Source organism: Leopardus geoffroyi, chromosome C1 (genome assembly GCF_018350155.1).
Source record: "Leopardus geoffroyi isolate Oge1 chromosome C1, O.geoffroyi_Oge1_pat1.0, whole genome shotgun sequence".
NCBI lineage: Eukaryota > Metazoa > Chordata > Mammalia > Carnivora > Felidae > Leopardus > Leopardus geoffroyi.
In genome coordinates, this window is record NC_059328.1 from 176,805,603 (window position 1) to 176,828,782 (window position 23,180).

The window sequence follows — 23,180 nt, forward strand, 5'->3', positions numbered from 1 at the left end:
TTTTAAAAATGTTTTTTATATAGAAATATGTTACAAAGATTTTACAACATAGTAAATCATTATGTCATACCATAGAAAGAAGATGAAACCTTAAGAAAAAAGAAGAAAGTGCTCATAGTAACGGATTGCAGTCTCCATGAAAGTGCATAAACGGTTAAGGCAAAGTACCATGTTGGTACTGACGTTGCAAAATGACTCGGAAAACAGTTTTTTAAAATACATACAAAAGTATTTCTTTTCTTCCATTCTTCTCAAAGACATTTGAACGGGATACATTTATAAACGGTCTTGCTCTACAACTGTGTAAAAATAACTCCTTGGGTACAAAACAGTGAAAGTAAAAATGCTCTAGCTGAGCACATTCAAAAGTCAATCTGATGATTTTAAAACAAAACCTTTCCAAGTGTGAGCTTGCTTTCTACATTTAATCTACCAGGCTAAAAGCGTGCTCCCTCCTGTTCCAAGACAGAGATCATTAACGATAGCGGAGTTGAATTCAGATCTTGCTCTCCTGGGTGACTTTGAGCTTCTAGTTTCTATGGCCAAACTATCAGCGTATTTGAAGTCCTTATGCATTTACTGTTATAAATCTACAGCTTTGTTTCTATCTGCAGCTTACAGGAGAGCCATTTTCTGAAGTGTTATATATGCTTACTACAGTATTTCACCATGATAATAAAGATACAAAGGTGCTCTCTAAAGTTATACCGTAAATCCTATTTGAGAATTCTAGTTAAGTATTTCATTTTCCACATATATGTAAATCCCTTATGATCAACAGGATCAATAAGAATAACACTGGTTATCAAACTCTCCTCTTCATACTTGAAGCAGAATTTGTTTTTTTTTATAATGTGAAGAACATGCTAAAAGAAAATAAATTAGCTAGACTTGGACAAGAATGAGTTTTAAGGAAAAATGACATATCTGAATTCTTGCACAGATAATAAATATCTCCCAAAGAATAACTTAAATCACGTGACTAACTGCTCTTCGTGTAAAATTTTATCTACTCCTGAGAAATAGGGAAAAATCAGTGTTACCTTTCTCCACATTTAAACTGAGTTTTTCTTTTCCTTTTTTGATTTTTTTCCCCATCCTTAAGTGTAAGGGAAATTAACCAGTTCATTTCCTCTGACTTAAGTCTTGTAAATAGCTTCTAGCCCTCAGGGTACAACTGGGGTAAAACCAGAGAGAAACACCTAGCTGTTTATTGGAATTCTGAAGTACAAAATAAGCATATGTGCTCTGTGTAATCTAGTAACAGGGATAGCAACAGTTAAATGGTCTCACACAACAGATATATTAGTTTGATTTTCATTCGTAACTTCTTTTTCCTCAGGACAACAGGCAAACATCTTGCTGCCCAGAGTTTTCTGGGCAAATCGAAAATACATGATGTGGCCCATTGCCACAAAGGAGACTGAAATCAGTACAAGCAAGCCAAAAGCTTCAGGATTCGGAGCCAGGATAACCATGATGAAATGCAGAAGATCAAGAAGATAGTTCATGGAGTTCTGAACACCATTTATAATGCCTCTTTCAGATTCAATTACATTTTCTTGCAGCAACTGTGTCACAGTTAAATCAAAGGACCAAAGACCTATTAATAGAAGATATCTGTTAAACACTGAATTTTAATTTACAGCTTTACATTTCACATTTACATTTTAAAAATCTGTTGACGTGTACAAAATATATATTCATCCCTATTATCTTGAAGTCACCATGCATATATTCATCAGAGCGTTGCCTTTCAGAATTCTTTTTCATTAATAAATACTTGGTGTTGTATATAAGTGTTGAATTAATAAATTCTAGGCCTCAAACTAATATTACACTGCATGTTAATTAACTGGAATTTAAATAAAAACTTGAAAAATAAAAATACAATAAAATAAAATAAAATAAATAAAATAAATAAAATACTGGGTTGCTAGTGGCTTCAAGAAATGATTTTTTATAGCCACCATACTAAAGTAAGTCTAATCTACAAACTTCTTAATTTTATTTTTTGTGATTATTTATACTACAAAAGCAAAACTCCGAAATCAGAGACAGTAAATCTTACTGTAAGTACTAGTGTTTTTAAAGCCTACAGTGAATGTACTAATATACTGTTGTGGTTAAAGTTTAAGGACTTTAAGTGATTATTACATTTACTGCTTGGTTTCTAAAGCCCCTGTAATAAAGCTGTCTTGCTTGAATATTAATTGTCTTTGATAAATTAATGAATTGCTTTGTATCACAAGATAAATATGGTTTCATTTAAAGAAAAAAATTCAGGCAGAGATAATTCATCAGTACTCTATTAATAATTACTTAAATTTTGCTTTGTAAGAAGTCATTACATTGTGTTTCCTTCCAGAGCTATAAAATCCACTTGTTTGGCAAAGTATACTATAAATACACATAAGCTAGAGAGGACTTTTGAAGGATTTTTTTTTTTTAAAACAAAAACACTACCTTTTTTACCTTGTCCTATACAAATATTTTCTAACTCATAGTCCTTTTAGTAGAGTTATAGCAATATAAAGACACTAAATTACTAAATGGCATCATTATAACTAATATATTTTCAAAAAATAAGTTGCATCAGGGTGCCTGGGTGGCTCAGTCAGTTGAGCATCTGACTTCGGCTCAGGTCATGATCTCATGGACTGAGTTCGAGCCCCGCATTGGGCTCTGTGCTGACAACTTGGAGCCTGGAGCCTGTTTTGGATTCTGTGTCTCCCTCTCTCTCTCTCTGCCCCTCGCCTGCCTGTGCTTTGTCTCTCAAAAATAAATAAATGTTAAAAATTAAAAAAAAATAAATTAACTAAAAAAAATAATAAATTGCATCAAGAGTAATACTTAAGATACTCATTTATTAAAAAGTTTCAGGGGCGCCTGGGTGGCTTGGTCGGTTAAGCATCCAACTTCGGCTCAGGTCATGATCTCACGATCTGTGAGTTCGAGCCCTGCGTCAGGCTCTGTGCTGACAGCTCAGAGCCTGGAGCCTGTTTCAGATTCTGTGTCTCCCTCTCTCTCTGCCCCTCCCCTGTTCATGCTCTGTCTCTGTCTCAAAAATAAATAAACGTTAAAAAAAAAAAATTTAAAAAGTTTCAAGCCCTAATCATATTTTAAGCATATATGCATATATACAAACTGTATTTTAAACTATAAAATAAAAATTTCATACGTATGTAAGGATACAGAGTGGGTTTTGCTTAAATTAAGGGAAGATTTCAGATCATTTATCATTGAATCTTCTGAAACCACACTGCAAAAAAGACACTTTAGCTCATTAACATTCAGAGAGATGACTTACCAATTCTAGCAGCAATGACGCCTGCAAACAGCAGACTGACAGACACTATGGGCACAGATTTAGGACTCATCTCTGGGACAATAGTAGCAGGGTCAGACACATTTGACATGTGCATTTCAGGTGTAAAAATGATTTCAGGTATATCTGTAGGTCTAATTGCGGACAGCGGCTCTCCTTGAATCAACCTAGAATGGATATCTTCAAAAGGAGAAACAGACAAGTCCAAGGGGCTTCCAGGCATGAACACGGAGATCACACACAAGATCAAACAGGAAAGCTGTGCAAATCCTGAGATCAGACCAGTCCGAACCAGGCCACATTTTCTACGTAGCCAAGTAAAAGCCATGGTTCCCATTATTCCAGTTACGGCTGATGCTCCCATCAGAATACTGAGGATGGACCCGCTCAGCCCCTGAGTGTAGGCGTACCCTGTGGTGATACAGTCAAAGCCCAGGACAGTCATATAGAGGAAAGCAAGACCCATGCCCGCCAGAAACACTGGCTGGTTGTAATAGGAGACCCATCCATCTCGGAAGGTGCGGAAGGGCTCAGCCATCTGGGAGGCACAGCTTGGCTCTTGCTCATGTTCAAGTTCATGGATGTTAGGGTCTTTCTCACCCATTAGATGAGTTCCCTCCAAGGATTTTGGCTCAGTTTCTGTTAATAAAAGACATTATTATATGTATCAGTATAATATGTATTTTCTTTTACTAACCTAAGAATATCAGCTAAGAAACAATCTCCAAGTAGCATTTATGTTAAATTAACAAAATACTATGGATATTGCTGTCTCTCACATGGTCTGTCTCCCTCTCTCCATTGCCCCCCTTAGAAACTATACTCCAGGAAGGAAGGAAGGAAGGAAGGAAGGAAGGAAGGAAGGAAGGAAGGAAGGAAGGAAGAAAGAAAGAAAATTATACTCCCACCAAAGTAAAAGTAAATAACAGGAAAACTCATCAAGTAAAAATATAATAATTGTCTGGAAAAACACAGCATCTTCTTTTCTGGGGCCCTGTTAGGATTCCATTAGCCCAAAAGCCCAACTTGCTCTCTCTTCTTGGGAAATGCCCACCTTCAGTCGTCATTCCCTTCTACTGTTGTACAAATAGCTATGTAACTCTTCTCTTCATAGACTCAGGAATTCTCTTATTCTTTTTTTCCCCCCCTTGTTTTTCCCATTCTTATGGCTCAATTTTTCCCAGCCATCCCTCAGTTGATTTCCCCTCCATGTCTGCTGCTCACGTTAAGGAAAAGGGCCCGAGGCCTCATTCCAGCTCCCTGAGGTCCAATCCCAAGTTGTTCCTCAGGCTGTCAAAAGCCTGGGTATTGACTCATCCATACCAAAGTGACATATTTAACCGCATGCACTCCTTCAGCAGTAATAAACTGGATGAACTTTCGTCTTCACCAACTTTTAAGGTCTGAACATCAGAATAAAAGGATTGATCACTGTATTGAGCTTACCTTTATGTAAATTCAGCTGTTTCAATTCAGCTTCCTCTACTTTAGGAGGAGCTTTCACAGCCAGAGCAGGTGTTTTTTGGTAAACCTTCCAGAGCAGAAAGTACTCCACACACATGGACACGAAATTCCACCCCGAAATGAAACCACAGCCAATGACTGCAGAGCCAAACGTCATAATCTGACCAACAGCCATAGGGGCCAAGATGTTGGTTAACTGGTCAATCCTTCGTACTGTAGCATTCATATCTATAGAGGTAGGTAAAGGAGAAAGATAAGTGTGTGAATCTATCAAAGAGAGACTGCCCACTTACATAATACAAACTCATAATCCAAGAGTATAGATTCCTAGAATGTAAATTTCTAAAAGCACTCTGTGAACAAACCATTTTGTTAGGAAATAATTTGTCATTTGGAACAAGTCATATTAAATTTGCCTCAAAAATCATGATTCCCTGGGGTTGTATAAATAAGTCTAATATTAGCTTTTAAGATGAATACAATAGTGAGTGACCCTACAAACATGTTTTCAACAAAAATTTATTAAATGCCTATTATGGTTTAGGCATTATTCTATCACTATAAAAAAAAAATAAAGAATATCCTGCCCTGTCTTCAGGGAGTTTACCTTCCCATGGGAAAAGAAAGAGTAAATCAATAAGTGTATATATGTATATATGTATATATATATATATATGTATATATATATATGTATGTATATGTATATGTATATATATACACACACACAGAATGTCATATGTTAATTAAATATTACGGTGAAAAATAAAGCAGAAAAAGGGTGCAGGGAAAAGAGAAATTTCAGTTTTCTTTTTTTTTTTTTATGTTTGTTTATTTTTGAAAGAGAGCACAAGCAGGGGAGAGGCAGAGAGAGAGGGAGACACAGAATCGGAAGCAGGATCCAGGCTCTGAGCTGTCAGCACAGAGCCCGACATGGGGCTTGAACCCACAAACCGTGAGATCACGACCTGAGCTGAAGTCAGACGCTTAACTGACTGAGCCACCCAGGTGCCCCAAAAGATTTCAGTTTTCAATATGCCAAGGTCAGGAAAGGACTCCCTGAAAAAAAAAAAAAAAAAGAGAGAGAGAGAGAAAGGAGTAGGAGGAAAAAGAGTCAGTCCTGTAGATATCAGTGAAAAGAGAATTCCAGACCAAGGGATGTAAAAATGTCCTGGGGCAGGAGGAACACACCTACAGTGTTAGAGGAACAACAAGGAGGCTGGCAGGGCTAGAGCAGAGGGAGGAAGGGAAGAGGTCAGAGAGGGAGGGTAGACTGGTCTAATCACCTAGGGTCTTGTGAACATTATATGGATGCCAACTTTGTCAATGAATGGGTGAGGAAGCCTTTTGGAGCTTTTGAACAGAGAGGTGACACAGTCTAACTTATGTTTTTAAAGGTTCATTTTGGCTGCTGTGTTGTGAAGACTGTAGCATGAGGGTGAGGGAGTTGGTAGATAAGAGCAGAGGCAAGAAGACAGGTAGGAGATGATGTAGCATAAACCAGGACAGTAATAATGGAAATGGGGAAACAGATGTTGGATACACTTCAAAGGTAGAATCAGAAAGATTTGCAAATAGATTAGATATGGGGTGTGAGAGAAAGAGAAGAATTAAGGAGGACTCTGAAGTTCACTGTTGCTGTTTTCTAAGCAACTATTAGAAGGAAAGAGTGGCCATTTACTGAGAAAGGAAAGAAATCAAAAGAATCAGATTTGCAGCAAAAGAACGAGTATTTAGTTTAGAGATGCTGATTTTGATAGGCTACTGACAAGCACAAGGGTGTATCAAGTGGACAGTTAAATATGTCTGCAGTTTAGGGAAGAAGTCTGTGCCAGATTTGGTAGTCATCAGCCAGTTGAGTTTTAAAGCAGTGAGACTGGATGAGGTCAACCAAGGGACTGAGTGTAGATCCAGAAGAGGCAAGATCTGAGGACCCAGTCCTGGGCATGTCAATGTTTAGAGGTCAGGAAGATGAAGAACTAGTGAAAGAGGAGAAAACCCAGAGGAGTGTGGCATCCTAGAAGCCATGGGGCAACACTGTTTCTAAGAGGAGGGGTAATCAACTGGCAAGTGCTGCTGATAGGTCAAGGAAGATAAGTACTAAGAGGAAGCTCTAGATTGGTCACACGGAAGGTATTGGGGGCTTCAAAGAGAGTTGTTCTGGTAGACCAGAAAGGGCAAATGCCTGACTGAAGCTGGTTTAAGAGATTGGCGTCAACTCCAGGAGATATACCATTTATATTATATTTTTAAGTGAGTGGCACTCCCTGGATTCACAATGTAAATGTTGCCCCCCTGGCATCATGAAAAGCAAAGCCCTGACCAGGGACAGGAACTAGAAACAGCATAGACATCTTTTTTTTAAGATTTTCTGAAAACAGAAACAAAGAAATGAGGTGGTAGAAGGGTAAAAAGAGGTAAAAATGTTTAAGAGAAATATTATTGCACATTTATATGCTGTTGGGGATGACACCATAGATGAGAAGGGATGGAATCTGAACCAACACACAAATGGGAGAGCTACTCTTAGACGGGAGCAAAACCATCAACATGCACAAGAGTGCAGACCACATACGCAGCTGCAGGTGGATGTAATGGGGACAGCATGTGTAACTTCTCATTTCTTCTACTCTCTCAGTAAAGCACAAAGCAAGGTCATCGGTGAAAGTGAGGATGGGAGAGGAGGTATGGAATGTATGAGGAGAAAGGAGAATGTGAAACCTACTCCTCTAAGGAAACAGGAAGGAGGAAAGGGCCACAGAAATTAGTACGATCACCTGGCAGCACAAAAGGACGAACATGAACCCAATGGTCACGAACTGTAAAACAGTGAAAACAGAGAGCAAAACTGTGCATTTTTCTCCAGCCATGTTCTACTGGAGAGTGACAGAAGGAGAGGTGGCCAAGTGAGCTGAGAGTATAAGCTAGGAGGTGATCATATGTGATCAGAACGTCTGACCTGGAATTTCAGCTGAGTAAGGAAGGGAGACAAGAGTGGTCACAGACAGTGAAAATGGCCTGTAGGTGACAACCAGACTGGAAGACTGTTGTGGCTAGGGTATGAGAAGGAATGAGCTGGGAAGACAGGAGGTGCCAATTCAAGACATGAATGCCTAAGATTAAGATTATGGAAGGGGAGGATTTAGTGGTGATGACCAAGTCTAGGACATGACCATGGGAACATAGCAAAATCAGAGCAGAGGACAACATGAATAAAAGAGAGGAAGCCAAGAAAATGACCAATTTTCTTATTCTCTATCTCACAGAGTAGAGTGGAACCAATGAGACAAATCCTTATCTATCATGTGGGGCACCTTAAGAGAAAAGCAATAGGTGACTAATAAGTGCATTAGCAGAAAATTGCCTTTATTCCTTCTCTAATTCTTCCTGGTCCTCAACTGCCTTCCAATTAGTCCCATGAGTGTATAATGCTTACATGATAACAGGAGAACTTTGACACGTTTCACCTTTCACTTGAGAGGCAAAGGCAGTTTTCATTGATCTCACACATGACCCTTTTTTGCAGAGGCTTCGCTAACTTTCATCCCACCCTCAAAAAGTTTCCAACTCAGGTGCTAACAGAGAAGTATAGAATAGATTCAAGTAACTCAATATTTTGATTCCCAAAATTGAGTACGAGTGAAAATATACACATGTTCTGAAAGCCCCACAACAAGAGAAAAATTAATTTAGTTAAAATGATTTGTTGTATTTTCACTTCCTCAGTTTTTAAGTGCTCCTGAAGCTTCCTAATGCCGCCAATTTCAATCTTTATTATACTTAGGAAGCTAATAATGTTTGTGTGTGATGCAGTATCAGTAAACAGCTTTTATGTTTTAGAAGCAGAATGAACTATATAATGATTTGGGGAAAAGACCTCATCATTTCACTGGTAACAGGCTAGAGAAGAATCTGTCCTCTGAATATGCAAATCCATCCTTTGCACAAATTTCTATTTATTCTTATGTAAACACACATATATGTGCTCATTTAATTCCAATTTAACTATTTTCAGCTGCAGCTGAGGCACAGACCATGACATTAATAAAGACTTGCTATTATAAAGGGTATATTAAATCTCATAGGATAATAATAAGCAGACCTGCTGAGCAAATAGCAGGCAGCAGGTTTGTCTACCTTAAATATGAAATCAATTTTTAGTCAATAGAGTTCAAATAAGAAATTTATTGGTCATCTTGATCACGGTAACCAGCAGATGTGTCTTTAGGAAGGAGGATCAAAACAAAACAAAACACCTCAGAAGCTATAAATAGAGTGGTTAACAAAGAAAATAGGGAAGGAAATAAAACAGAAGGGATAAAAAGTCTGGGAAAAGGAAGTGAGCTTCAAACAGGTTTGACAGGCTAAGGGTCATAGCACAACAGACTGCTTTAATAAAACACTAAACCAAGTACCTAGGCAAATTAGCCGACAGATTAATTACCAGTATTTATGTAGAAAAACAATTCCTTTTCTGGTGATCTCCAAACTAGATGGTAACAGCTGTATTTTGGTCTGATGCCACTGAAATTCTAAAATTTTTTAACCTTCCAGGGAAAATGTCTCTATTTTTTTACCCTCAGTGATACAACTTCCAGTTTTGAAACCTATTCTGAAATCAAGAAACACTGCATTAAGGGAAGGGGAGCAATTACCATCTAGCTCACCACCTCTCCTCCCAGTGCACACAGCTTTTGCCCTTCACAGGCACACACGTACAAGGTGCACACAGGTTCAGCATCCCTGTGCAGTCCCCTGCTCGGGTTTCTAACAGTTTACGCTGGGTTTCTAAAGTTTTCGTTTCGACTTCAAAACGCGTCCTGCACAAACACACACAATTCCTGACTGGAGGACGTGCGTCTGTGTGCAGAGACTCAACCTCAGAGGTGACTAAGGTGTACTTCTTGACATACACTTCTTCTCCAATTTTCCTCTCTCCTCCTCTCTACCTGTTCTATAATTCTGCCTTATAGCAGAAATAGCACCAAAAAATCAATGGTTAGATAGACCCTTAATGACCTTCTGAATTAAGAAAGTTTCTATCCTATTTTGAAGCATGGTTTTAGTTAATCTTTTAACAAATGCTGAAGAAAGACAACACGGAGGTTTTCCCTCACTAGGCTACTAACCTGCAATACTAGTTGAATGCAGAAAAGCACCACTTGCTAAAAGCTAATTCACAGTGGATGAAACTTCAATAAGCAGCTTGCTTCCTTTCCTAAACTTGAGAAATTCGACTTCACTTGCTAAAAAGCACCACTTGCTAAAAGCTAATTCACAGTGGATGAAACTTCAATAGGCAGCTTACTTCCCTTCCTAAACTTAAGAAATTCCAGAAAGTTAGAAAACAGACTGCAATTATTCCTCTGCAATTATTCCTGATAATAAAGAAAGGCAGCTGAGAAACAGTCATTCATATTCTTCTTGTTGTTCTGGGACGTCAAAAAGCCCACAAAGTTATATGGAATCTTTGGTTTTTCTTATTTATTTATATTTGTATTTAGAATAAATGATAAATTCTGGGGAATTTTCACTTTACACAGGGCTTTTTTCCCCCCAGACTGTACAGACTTCACAAGAGTCAAAATGAGTTTAAAATTCATATTAAGAGGGGCGCCTGGGTGGCTCAGTCGGTTAAGCGTCCGACTTCAGCTCAGGTCATGATTTCACGGATCATGAGTTCGAGCCCCGCGTCAGGCTCTGTGCTGACAGCTCAGAGCCTGGAGCCTGTTTCAGATTCTGTGTCTCCCTCTCTCTCTCTGCCCCTCCCCCGTTCATGCTCTGTCTCTCTCTGTCTCAAAAATAAATAAACGTTAAAAAAATAAAATAAAATAAAATAAAATTCATATTAAGAGAAAGAAAATCATTTTAAAAGACAACTTTCCCCGCAAATATATTCTACCAGATACATATGTGCTCTATTTTCAAAACAGGTCTTTTTGTACCTTTTGAATTTTAAAACATGGACATGTATTACATACTTAAAATAGCATATTAAAAAGAGAAAGTAAATAAGGAAAAAACATACAAAAAAGGACAAAGCCTAATCATATAGTTCAATGTGACAAGAAGAGACATGGAATTATTTCCTATTGGTAAATGATTACAGGAAGAAAAAAATCAACGAAAATCACTACTTTACCTCTAGAAAGAATATCCTGTGGTATATTCACATGTGCTATAAATTCATCCTATATGGACACCATTCTCTAAAATCACTGTGGTATTTGTCTCAATTATAAATAACACTGCTACCACAAAGTGATGATTTAAGCAAATTCTTCTCTTTCTTCCTTTAGACCTTTCACACATTTTCTTTCTCTCACCACCTCCTTTCCTTTTTTTAGCCACATGGCCCAAACAAAGTTGCCTGCTATCCCCAACACTAATCTTGCCTTCTGTGAACTAGAATAAGCCATTTAAATCATCAGCAATAGTTTTCTGGTCTGTCAGGATGGTTGGGCAATAGGTTTGTGATACCCATTATCTCAATGACCAGCACAACTGATTGACCTGATCTAATCAGTGGATAGGTGTACCCTTCCTCCTTAACCCTGTGTAGCTATGAATCTGATGTGTGTCTGTGTCAGGGGGCAGGTAGGGAATATGGAGTGAGGTGAGTTATTCTGAGTACAAGTGATGCTAATGTAATAGGACATGTTGCTTTGTAAGCATTCTTTAGTCTGTCTCTGGCCTCTTATATATGTTTCCAATGGACAACTAAGATTATAAGCTTCTTGAAAACCATATTCTGTCCTCAATTTCTCTAGTATTTGTAACAGCAATTCTATTGCATTGCAGATAATATAATAAAAGTTATAGATTATAACTTTAAACTTGAAGGAATTAACTACTAGAGTCCCTTTTGGAAATAAAGTGTTTCCACTTGGTTTGGAGAAAAATAAAAAGCAGTAAATACTAGTCACACTACCATGATATGAATGAATCAATCTCATGTCAGATTTTCACTGCTCTAAGTATTAAGTAAACATACAGAGACCATGAACAGAATTTAAAAGAAAGAGTTCAAAAGAAACGTTCTTCCATTTGCCAGGTTTGCATACAATAAAAGTTCACTATCCTATAAATTAATTTCATAACAGTGAGATAAATCATTGCACTGAAACTGACAATGTGATAGACAAAGACTATATTTTCAATTTATGGAAAATAATTTTCAATTAAATACCCAGAAGAAAAGGTTTAACCCTCATTTACTACCTCTGACATAAAGTGAATCCTCAAGTAACCCCTTACGTTAAAAGAGAAAGCCAAATTACCTGCTAATTTGCTTCTGTCTCCTCCTGCAACAACGACAATCCAGTCCCTTTGGATTGTGATTGCAGTAGCAGTACTGGCCAAATTTGCGATATTTGCAATAGTGATGATCAAGATGTAACAGGAAGTCTAAGGAATTATAGGAAAAAGTTGAGTTAAAAATGTCAGTTTTACCTCACAGGACCTACACCTCACTGTACAGCGTAGTTTGAAATGGTCTTTGGTGGCATAATAATAAAATTTTAAGTTCATTTCATAAAATCGTAAGAAATAATTTTACTTTGTAGACATGAAACCATAAATACCAGTAGTCAAGTTAAAGGGCATAATATCTTCCTAATCCACATCATCTGTAATACACGTAGTACAAAAATTATAAAAATCATGTGCACATTTATGTGACATAGTTATCATAAAGTGTTAACATAGCAGTAGTTTTTAATTTCTTCCCAAAATACCTCTTTTGGAAAAAAACAATAAAGGGGAAGTGAGAAGACCTGCATTAAGTCAGAATTATGATACTTCCTAGTTGCACGACAATGGTCAATCAGATAACATCACTTTGTCTAATTTTTTCATTAACAAAATAAAGGGAATATACTAGAAGATTTCTAATGTTCTCCCTGGCTTTGAAACCCTACAGTATCTGTCTAAATATATAAGAAGATTCAATAGTTACATCAAATCCATTATTTGCCACCACCCCATCTTTCCCCTTTTCCATCAAGCTATCATGAGACCATAGTGTGAGAAGTTATGTAGTCCATGACCCCATACATACCAATTACTATTGGAGGAATACAATTATGACAAATTAATAAATATATGGATTACATTTCTTATGTAATGTGAACAAATTACAGGTTAGTAGCTGAAAACTAATTGACAACTGAATTATACAATAAACTTTTAGAAATACCACTAAAAACAAATAAGGAAAAAAAAAGGACAAAATTAAAATTCAAACAATATTTAATGAGTGCCCACTATGAGCAAACAAGCAAAAACAAAATATAATACAAACAGTAGAGGATACTAAATGGACACAGAGGTCAACAGTGTCTTTGTGAAAAGATACCCCCTAGTCTCAAAGGGTTTTCATTTTTTACCACTACCAGATGTTCTATTTTCTGCCATCAAGAATATCACTGAGAACTTACAAGAACCCATCCATGATACATGGTCAGAAGCTCGTTTTTATGTAAGAAAACCATCATCAGAATGATTCCACACAAGATGACTGAAACATTCTGTACCACCAGCGAAGTCTGAGCCACTGTACAGAGGGAGAAACAAAGTGTTCACTATACCAAAATATCACAATGGCCCCATTTTTGTCCACACATTAATGCATATGCAAATTACTATATGAAAAAAATATTCCTGAAGTAAATCCTGAATCAACTATTTCCAGTAGGACCCACCAGATAACACCAGACCAGTAAAACTTACAGGAAGAGTGAAGTATTCACCATTTTCCTATTAATTAAAGCCATTCATAATGACCACATTTTCATTTAGTTTATTCTCTTGAAAGTTTACTGTCATAAACAGAACTATATTACATAGACAAGATCCATCTTTCAGCTCTTTGTTGCTGAAGCTAAAATCATAACATGCAGGAAGTTAGAGAAGAGGTTAAGAAGTCATGGAATCCATAAGCCCCTACGGAATAGGCTGAATCTGATAAGATAGTATGAATACATAGGAAAGATAAGTAAAATTCACCAAGAATAAAGCAGCAGTGTGTTCCACTGGGCATTCTAATGCTGTATGCTGCTGCTATGAAATTCTAAGTAACACCTTCCCTCACAGAAAATGCCAGTTTCCTTGGAGTCCGGCACCCTTGTAGATAATGTATTGGAGTAAGGACTAAGTACACCAAGTAAGGACACCCACAGTCTTATTTGTAATCTTTTCCCTGCCACTCACCATGGTAGGTGATCTAGGACAGGATACGTAATGTCTCTTATGTCTGTGTCTATAAGGTGAGGATGATGATACATATGTGCCTTCTTTACAAGGTCAGTATGATGCTCAAATAAAATACTCATGAAAAGTACCCTGAAAAATACAGGGAGTTGTATGCGTAAGGCATAATTATAGCCCTGGTCTTTAAGGGCAGTAAAGCTCATTCTGGCTTAGAAGGTCATATAAAAGCCTCAAACAAACTGCTTTCTGAAATTAGTTTGTAGTAAAATCCCAACATATAACTCATTCTTCTACTGCACAAGGATTAAATACCAACTGCATGCAGTTTCTAACTTTTAGAACCCCACCGACCAGAGGAAGGAAAGATATGGGAACAGATAATTGTAAGAGTAGAAGTACAATAGCAGAGGTGTTGACAAAGACTCCTGACAGCAGAGGAAGAAATGATTAAATCTGCCCAGAGACATCGGACATTTTCACAGAAAGTGACATGTGAGCTGATTTCATGGGATAAATGGGAGATTGCTATCCTACCACACACTTTTTCATCTAACTCAACATTCTTTCCCAACCTAGGATTCCAATGCTCAACAATCATAAGGTTAAAAGGTCTCCGAGATATATAATATCCCTGTGTTCCTATAAATAACGATGTGAACAACCAGGAATGTTTTTTGTTTTCTTGTATACAAAACTTAGTTCTATATGTGTTCTGGTATATCCATTCTCAAAACAGACAAATGTCCACCTTGACCATTTCACTAATAGAATCAAGTCCTAGAATTTGATAATCCAAATTGCTCTCTATCCAGGGGCAGTCATCCTTCACTGAAAGAAACATATTTCAATCTTTCTCCAATGTCTAAAATAGACTTGGCCATTTTGTAGCAACGTGGATGGAACTGGAGAGTGTGATGCTAAGTGAAATAAGCCATACAGAGAAAGACAGATACCATATGGTTTCACTCTTATGTGGACCCTGAGAAACGTAACAGGAACCCGTGGGGGAGGGGGAGGAAAAAAGGAAAAAAAAAAAAAAAAAAAAAAAGAGGTTAGAGTGGGAGAGAGCCAAAGCATAAGAGACTGTTAAAAACTGAGAACAAACTGAGAGTTGATGGGGGGTGGGAGGGAGGGGAGGGTGGGTGATGGGTATTGAGGAGGGCACCTTTTGGGATGAGCACTGGGTGTTTTATGGAAACCAATTTGGACAATAAATTTCATATATTATAAAAAATAAAAAAAATAAAATAAAATAAAATAGACTTGGCCAGGTCTTGGAATCATCAACTGCACAACCCAGGAAAATTGTGACCTGGCTTATTATCTGGATTGGGCTTATATTCTGCATAGCTGAACTGTTCCATCACTTTCTCTCTTTCCTACACATAAAACTGCAATGATTTCAGTACTAATGCTCTAGAATAAATGTCAATATATTACATTTCTTCTTTTCCCCTCAAAAATTTATAATTCAGCTCTCCATGATCCTGACTCAGATATTCTCTCTTCAATCTATAGTTTTCAATTACCCTACACCTGCCTCTATAGAAAACACTGTAACCCAGAGGACAGATGTTAAAGCTGTCCCAGGAACATCACACTGACTGACTCCAGTGCGACTCATGGTTAGAAAGAATGCCAGAGTTAAGCAAACTTTTAATGTTTAACATGGCTCCCAGAAAAGAACTATGGTGTTAATTATTAACATCTGGAATTTATGACTAGCCAAAGATCCAAAAAAATCTATAAGCTTAATATCTTGGCATTCCAATTTTGTGCAGAAGCCCCAGGACCTTCCATGTAGAAGTGCTGACGCTGATCATCCCATTGCTCAAGTATGGCAAGCAGACACACAGTGGGTCAGTCACAGTGGTTTCTCTTTAGCTCAAGCCTAGGTCCCATGAATACAAAGCCTTAGTTTACCACTTCTCACCTTTAAGTCTGGAATTCTTATCCACCCAATCACCAATGATGGCTCCTAGGACCAGAACAGACCCTGCCACCACCAGCCCGTAGACTGCAGTCAAGAGGAGGCTGTTTCCATAGAGCTCTACCAAAAACACAGACACTGCAAAGTGCCACATCCGATCTCCCTTGAATAAGAAAAGAGAAAATGTTTTGATGAAATTATTTTTATTTCCCAGGCAATTACACTCAGGAAGTTGCTCCCTTATCAAAATGTACTTTCTGGCTACACCATGAGATTTTTCCAAGTCAACAATTACTCTTTGAATTGAATATTGGTCAAGTGTTAAAATCATCCATCCTGGTCCAATGGAAAATATTCTGGGCCATTTACTAAGTAAACCCCCAAAAAAACATGATATTAATGAAACACACATACTCCTTACCATTCTAGAAAAAAAAAATGTAGTTTCAACACCAAAGAAGGTTTTTTGAGACAAAACTTCTTCCCTTTGTGTCAGGTTTCTACCTGGGCCTGGAATTTACCTATCGTGATTTGAGAGGCACAAAGTAGTGTGCTACTGAACCAGAATGAAACTACAGTATAGTTTACAAACATTCATATGCTTTGAATGTCAAGAAAAAGCCAGTTTCCCAATTTGTAAACTGAAAAGAATGAACTATATGATCTTTAAAGTTTCTTTCACCTAAACATTCTAAAATATATGCTCTATTTCACCAATAAATTTCAAAGTCAAAAAAAAGCAGGCTCAGAAAAATGAAATTAATATGGGGAAAAAATTAATATGGGCAAATTCTGGTACCACATTTACAAAAATGTCAGAAATAAATGCATAAGCAGCTTTTTATTTGAACATTTTAATACGGATGGGTTTGGAAAGGGTGAAAAGACTATTTTTTCACTGTAGAGTATACAGGAAACGAATTCATTATGGCAAAATGTAGAATAATGAAAATTTTTAAATGAGTCAGGTAAGTTAATGCATAAGAAATCTATAATGGACCTTATCATGAGATTTTTGGCTCCATCCCTGACCTCTGACCTCTTAGTTAACATAAAACAGGACAACAATGTTTTATCATAACCTATCCCTAGAAGTCACTACAGGAAACTAAATTCACAGTCTAGGCTCCTTATGCATTTGACACTATCTGGAAGTACTAGAGTCCTAATTCTTTCCAAAGTTTCTTAACACCTGCTTGATAAATTCAACGTATTAGGACCAAAGTATTATCCTGGTATATCAAATGATTTTTCTTAAATTTCACAAAGCCAAGACAACAATTCTATGCATTCAAAATTTTAAATTGAGTCAGGGCGCCTGGGTGGCTCAGTCGGTTGAGCGGCTGACTTCGGCTCAGGTCATGATCTCGCGGTCCGTGAGTTCGAGCCCCGCGTCGGGCTCTGTGCTGACAGCTCAGAGCCTGGAGCCTGTTTCAGATTCTGTGTCTCCCTCTCTCTGACCCTCCCCCGTTCATGCTCTGTCTCTCTCTGTCTCAAAAATAAATAAACGTTAAAAAAAAATTTTTAAAAACAAAACAAAATTTTAAATTGATGCACATACACAATAGCAATCCTTTACAATAAACTTCATGTAGACCAGTATTTCTCTGCAGGAATGATTTTATCCTCCAGGGATCACCTGGCAGTGTCTGGAACTGTTTTGGATGGCCACAACTCTGGGGCAGGGGTAGGAGTACTACTGGCATCTACAGTGCATAGCGCCGTCCCCTACAACAAAGTATCCAGCCCAAGATGGCAACAGTGCCAAGTTAAGAGAAACCTCTACCATGGAGTAGAGGATTGTGAACATAATTTAGGAAGGCAATTCAAAATTAACATAAGATTAGGGCCTTGTCGAATGGGGTGAATATGGTCAAGTAAATCTTAAAACAAACAGTGGAAGCACTATGTCTGCAAGACTGATTCTAACCTGATGGTCTGGAATGTGAGCTCTAGAACATTCTGGGTTCTCAAACCTCAGCCCACTGCATGGCCCAGGTTACATACACAACAAATAACTATGGAATCAACAAAGGAGTGGATCTGCAGCGAATCCCAGTTGTGAATGAGTCAATATAGAATAAGTGGCAAAAACCTACACTGATTTATCAATAACATTGTTCTGGTTCATTAGATTTGTTCCGTGACTGTTCAAAAGTTTGAGGATTAATCAGTACCATAATTCACACGTCTGACACAGCTTTTGTTTGCATTGATAATAGAAAGTTTTTCCACTTAAATTAAGTAGGAATTAAGTTTCAAATACCAATGTACTAAATGATTAAAACTGTATGATACACATACAATTTGTTTGAAACCCATAAAAAGACAAATTTATATTAAGATAAAGAGATCAATAAGAATAACAAACTGCTTCCTTAATCTTTAACAGGAGAAGCAAGTGTAGATTGGATTAGCATACAATGGGAGGGGGTGAGGAGAGGCACTTTATCTTCCTCTCCATCCCTCTGAATAGCTCCTAAGGAAAAGACAAGAAACACATAAATGCCCTAAATGACAGGTGGCCTCCAGGAGTGAATTTCCTTTTTCTTACCATAAGGAATAAAAAATAATACTACATGACTGTGGCTTCTTTCTTTCCTTTTTTTTTTTTTTAAACTCCTACTTTTTACCCAAAAGAATTTTAGACTCTTCTACAGCAGGCCATCAAAACAAGTGCTACCAAATGAAAATTTTCTTTCTTGCTTATCCTTGTATCCATGACGCCTCCTTGATGGAGAGGAATAAAACTGCTCCGATTATCCCAATTTCTAAAGGCTTTAAGCTTTAAGAGGCAACAGATTCCACACTCATGAAGCCCAAAGTAGTACAATCTTGAGCCCACCCATTCTTTCCTTACATCCATTTCCTGCCCTCCCATGTGCTCTCACTGTACTTTGATGATTTGTTTACATGTCCATCTACCCCCAGTGGGCTGAGAGCTGAGGGACAACTGAGTATCTGTGAATGAATGATCACAGTCATTAATCCACTTACTACTTACTGGGAAGCTACTATAAACCCAATCCTATGGCAGGCACTAGAAACTCCACGGTACAGAAAAATCAAAGTCCATACTTTCCCACAGCTTGCATCTCAGTGAGCAGAGACCAAACACAAACCTAGAACCAGGTCAAATGGTATAAATGCTACAAGGAAAAATAAAGGAGCATGAGCAGGAAGGTGGCATTTTGCATTAAGTAGTCAGAGACCTCTCTGAGCAGAGACCTAAAGGAAGTAAGGGCTGGAGTCATACACACATCTGGGATATGAATGAAGACAATCCAGAGGATAATGACACAAGATATAAGCAACTGGCCACCCTTTTCCACTGTTGGTTATCTTTTTGTGACTAGACACATTTTTTAAAGCCCATACTAAATCAAATTCTAAGCTCCTTGACAACAAGACCCATTTCTTACAGTACTTTGCATTCTGATAGCATAGAGTAAAATGTACTGATCTACTGGCAGATAGAAATAAAGCCAGAAATAAAAAGCATCCAACCCCACACAGATATAACCTTCTACCCTAATACTTCTATTTTCAGTGTACAGGAAACCATGATTTGGCAGAGTTTTCAGGGGAATGGATAGATGTGTGCGTGTGTGTGTGTGTGTGTGTGTGTGTATACGTATATATAAATGTATACACACACACACAAACACATTTATTTTGTTCTAATAAAATTAGGCAGTGTCAAACAGGAGACAAAACTCAAAGGCAGACTTATCTAGAGTTACTGAGCATTCCTCTTTTGTACTCTTTTGCAATAAGGAGTAAAACTCCACTAAACCTTATATGGTTGTAGATCCTGGTTTGGGGGGATGTTTTTGTTTTGTTTTAATCCAACTTTCCACAAGAACTCCCTTAGCTCAACTTACTGGGGTAAGTGTCTGCCACTTTTCATATGGGACTTTTAATTAACATGACAAAAAAATCCTCCTGGAACAACTATAGTTACACCCTTTTGGCAAATCTGACCTCACAACCTAACAACAAAAGGTCACATAAACATTAAAGGTAATGAGTATTTAGAAGTGAGATACCTCATTCTCCTAAGAGATAGGTCCAGACCACAGGATGGGAATATCAGATGCTACCTCTATTCCTTGTTATTGGTTTTTAAAATACTTAAAAGTAGGTGCACCTGGGTGGCTCAGTCGGTTCAGTGTCCGACTTCGGCTCAGGTCATGATCTCATAGCTGGTGAGTTCGAGCCCCGCGTTGGGCTCTGTGCTGACAGCTCAGAGCCTGGAGCCTGCCTCGTATCTGTGTCTCCCTCTCTCTCTGCCCCTAACCCACTCGCATTCTGTCTCTGTCCTCTCAAAAATGAAAACATTTTTAAAAAAATTTAAAATACTTAAAAGCATTTTTAAAAAGTACTGAATTAAATGGAAGGAAAACTATAGGTTTAGGTATAATTAAGAATAGTTTCACTAGATTTCTACTTAGAATCATCAGCTATTGAAAACAAAAGAAACTCACACCAATTCAACTTTGTTTACATGTATTTGCAGAGTCATCCTTGTCTAAGCCTCTGGGAAGATAGGAGCTAGCCTTTCTAAAAAGCCATCTTTGAACTGCTATTTCTTAAAGAGCTGATAACCTAGCTTAATAATTTCCCAAGGGCATGGGTCCAGATTTCCTCTTACAATAGTTTGCATTCATGTCTTAAGGATGATCCAACAGAAGTTTCCAATTTAAAAAGAAAATACTATTCACAAAATTTACCTTAAAAATTCTCTCTCCTTTTGATTTTTTAAAATTAAAAATCATAGGAGGCATACATAGAATTTACTCAAATACTGCTTTTAAACAGTAAGAAGAATTGTTTAATTTGAAAGATTCTAATCATTAATCAAACACACACATACAGCATCCTTTTGGGATTATTCTTTTTTGGGATGTTGATGAAGCTAGCCAGGCCAACAGAAACACTGGCCCTCTTCTAGGACCGCATAGGAATTTGGAGAGAGAATTATGAATCATTTGCTGATTTTCAATGGATGATGGTTTTTAAGACGGCCTGAGATGCTCAACAAATATCTACCAACAGATAACATTTTAAAAAATTTTTTTAACGTTTATTCATTTTTGAGAGACAAGGAGAGACAGAGCATGAGCAGGGAAGGGGCAGAGAGAGGGAGACACAGAATCCAAAACAGGCTCCAGGCTCTGAGCTGTCAGCACAGAGCCCAACAAACTGCGAGATCCTGACCTGAGCTCAACCACCCGGGCACCCCAGATAACATTTTTTTTAAAGTTTATTTATTTTTGAGAGACAGAGAGAGGGAGTGCACACACAAGAGTGAGGGAGGGGCAGAGAGAGAGTAAGACAGAGGATCTGAAGCAAGCTCTATGCTGACAGCAGAAAGTCCCATGGGAGGCTTGCACTTACTAACCCTGAGATCCCGACCTGAGCCGAAACTGGACACTTAACCAACTGAGCCACCCAGGTACCCCCAGCAGAGAACATTTTAAAGCCAAGAATTTTTATCACCCAGATATTTGTTTTGGAAGCCAATTTATATTTAAATTAATCACAGAATGCTATTTTTAGCCTGAATCAGTCACTCCACTATTCTACTGTATTTTCATAGTGCAGTATGCTGGAATTTATCATTTTAACAAAAGAGGAAAAGGGAGAAATAGCTTAAATGTGAAATAGAAGATACATGAGACATTCATCCGTTTTTAGTAGCAAATATTACCATAAGCCTCGTAGCGCAAAATACAATTTATAAGCAATGCAAATATTCCTGTCCTTCTATCTTTGGATAGTTGTTCATCTACATAAAGTATGATAATTAAACAACATTTACTAACACCTATGGGAAAATATCTTGGGTGAAAATAACTTTTTGGTTAGAACGTGTGTGTTTGGATGATTTATTTATTTAGCTGCACAGAAAACCTGGAAGGTGACTTAATAAAATTGGTCCAAATGAAAGGAAACAAGAAATTATGCAAGTATGTCGTAAGAATTACTGTACATTGTCACTTACCCAAGTAGACAGAAAATGACCAAGGTAGAGAAGGAATTTTGCCGAGGTCAGGTAGTTTGCTAAGGATCCTGCAAAGACACACAGGAGGGGCGGTGGATAAAAAGCGTATTTAGGTCACTTAAGTGAGCGGAGGTTGGAATACTTGCCCGTTTTCTCCTAATAAACACGATCATTAAAACCTAATTTGTGGGACAAACCACATACATTTTATCAAGGCACCGAGGAATCGATGTGTCCAGTTTGCTTAATACCACTCGCTTCAAGTCACCACGACCTATTGGTCAATAACTGCAAAACCTCACCTACGGTTAAGAAAGCTCTTGTTTCAACATTCTTTAAACTCCGCCTTTTTTTTTTTTTTTTTTTTTTTTTAAACAAGACAATCCAAACTTCCAGGTCTACTCCTCCTTGCCGGCGTGTAAGCCCTTTCCCCGCATCTTGCAATTCCCTTCTTCCTCGACCCTCACCAAAAGGAGTCCGAGCACTCCGATCCACAGCTGAGCCACATTCCTCCAAAACTGCGCAGAGCTGCTGGCCTCCACCGCCCACCACCCGCGTTAGGTCAACTCACCGCAGCATCCTCCCTGGTGGTTTTGCTCTCTTGCCTTGGTCATGACCCCAGGCGCCCCCCGCTTGCTCTTCTGCTGCTGCAGCTGCCCTCGATGAGGTGCTTGTTAACAGGAGTGCAAGGAACCGAGGAGAGCACCGCTAAAAACACCACAGCCTTACGCAAAAAGACCCCGACGTCTACTAGGGCAAAGAACAAAAGAGAAACGGCCCCGGGGTCTTCTTTTAGTCTTCTTTCCAAACTTAGCTAACACTGTAGCTGAAGTTGGAAAGGCAAAGCCTTATGCAAGGCGGGTGGGAGGCTTCACAGGCCGTGCGAGCCGGATCCGGCACCCCGCGCCGCCGCCGCCGCCGCCGCCACAGCCCGCGCGGCGCAGCCCTGCACACTTATACGGGGCCGGGGCGGAGCTCCCTTCGGCCGCAGGCTCGGGGCCGCCCCCTCTCGCTCAGGGCCAGCCGGGCGTCCCCGCGGCGCGGCGCGGGGCCAGGCGCCCGCCGCCCTCACGCGCCGTGCCGCCCTCCACGCCCTTCCCAGGAGGAGTCGCCAGCCCTGGGCGCGAGTGGCCACCTGGCCACAAACAACCCGCGCGGCCTGCGAGGACCCTCGCCCCGCGAACTGCTCGGGCCGGGGTGTCCGCCGTCCGAGAGGCCGCGGGAGGGGGTCGGGAAGGCCGCAG

At 38.7% G+C, this 23,180-nt stretch overlaps 1 protein-coding gene across 1 annotated transcript; it reads right to left on the reverse strand.

Moving 5' to 3' along the window:
- Positions 1-22,925, reverse strand: SLC40A1 (solute carrier family 40 member 1). Its single transcript, XM_045480499.1, has 8 exons — positions 22,508-22,925; positions 21,937-22,004; positions 15,933-16,092; positions 13,228-13,343; positions 12,070-12,196; positions 4,775-5,020; positions 3,311-3,967; positions 1-1,603 (listed from the first exon to the last, which is right to left on the reverse strand). The coding sequence occupies exons 1-8, from the start codon at positions 22,548-22,550 to the stop codon at positions 1,290-1,292; spliced, it is 1,731 nt and encodes a 576-aa protein (XP_045336455.1). The 5' UTR covers positions 22,551-22,925; the 3' UTR covers positions 1-1,289.
- Between the last annotated feature and the right edge of the window lie 255 nt (positions 22,926-23,180).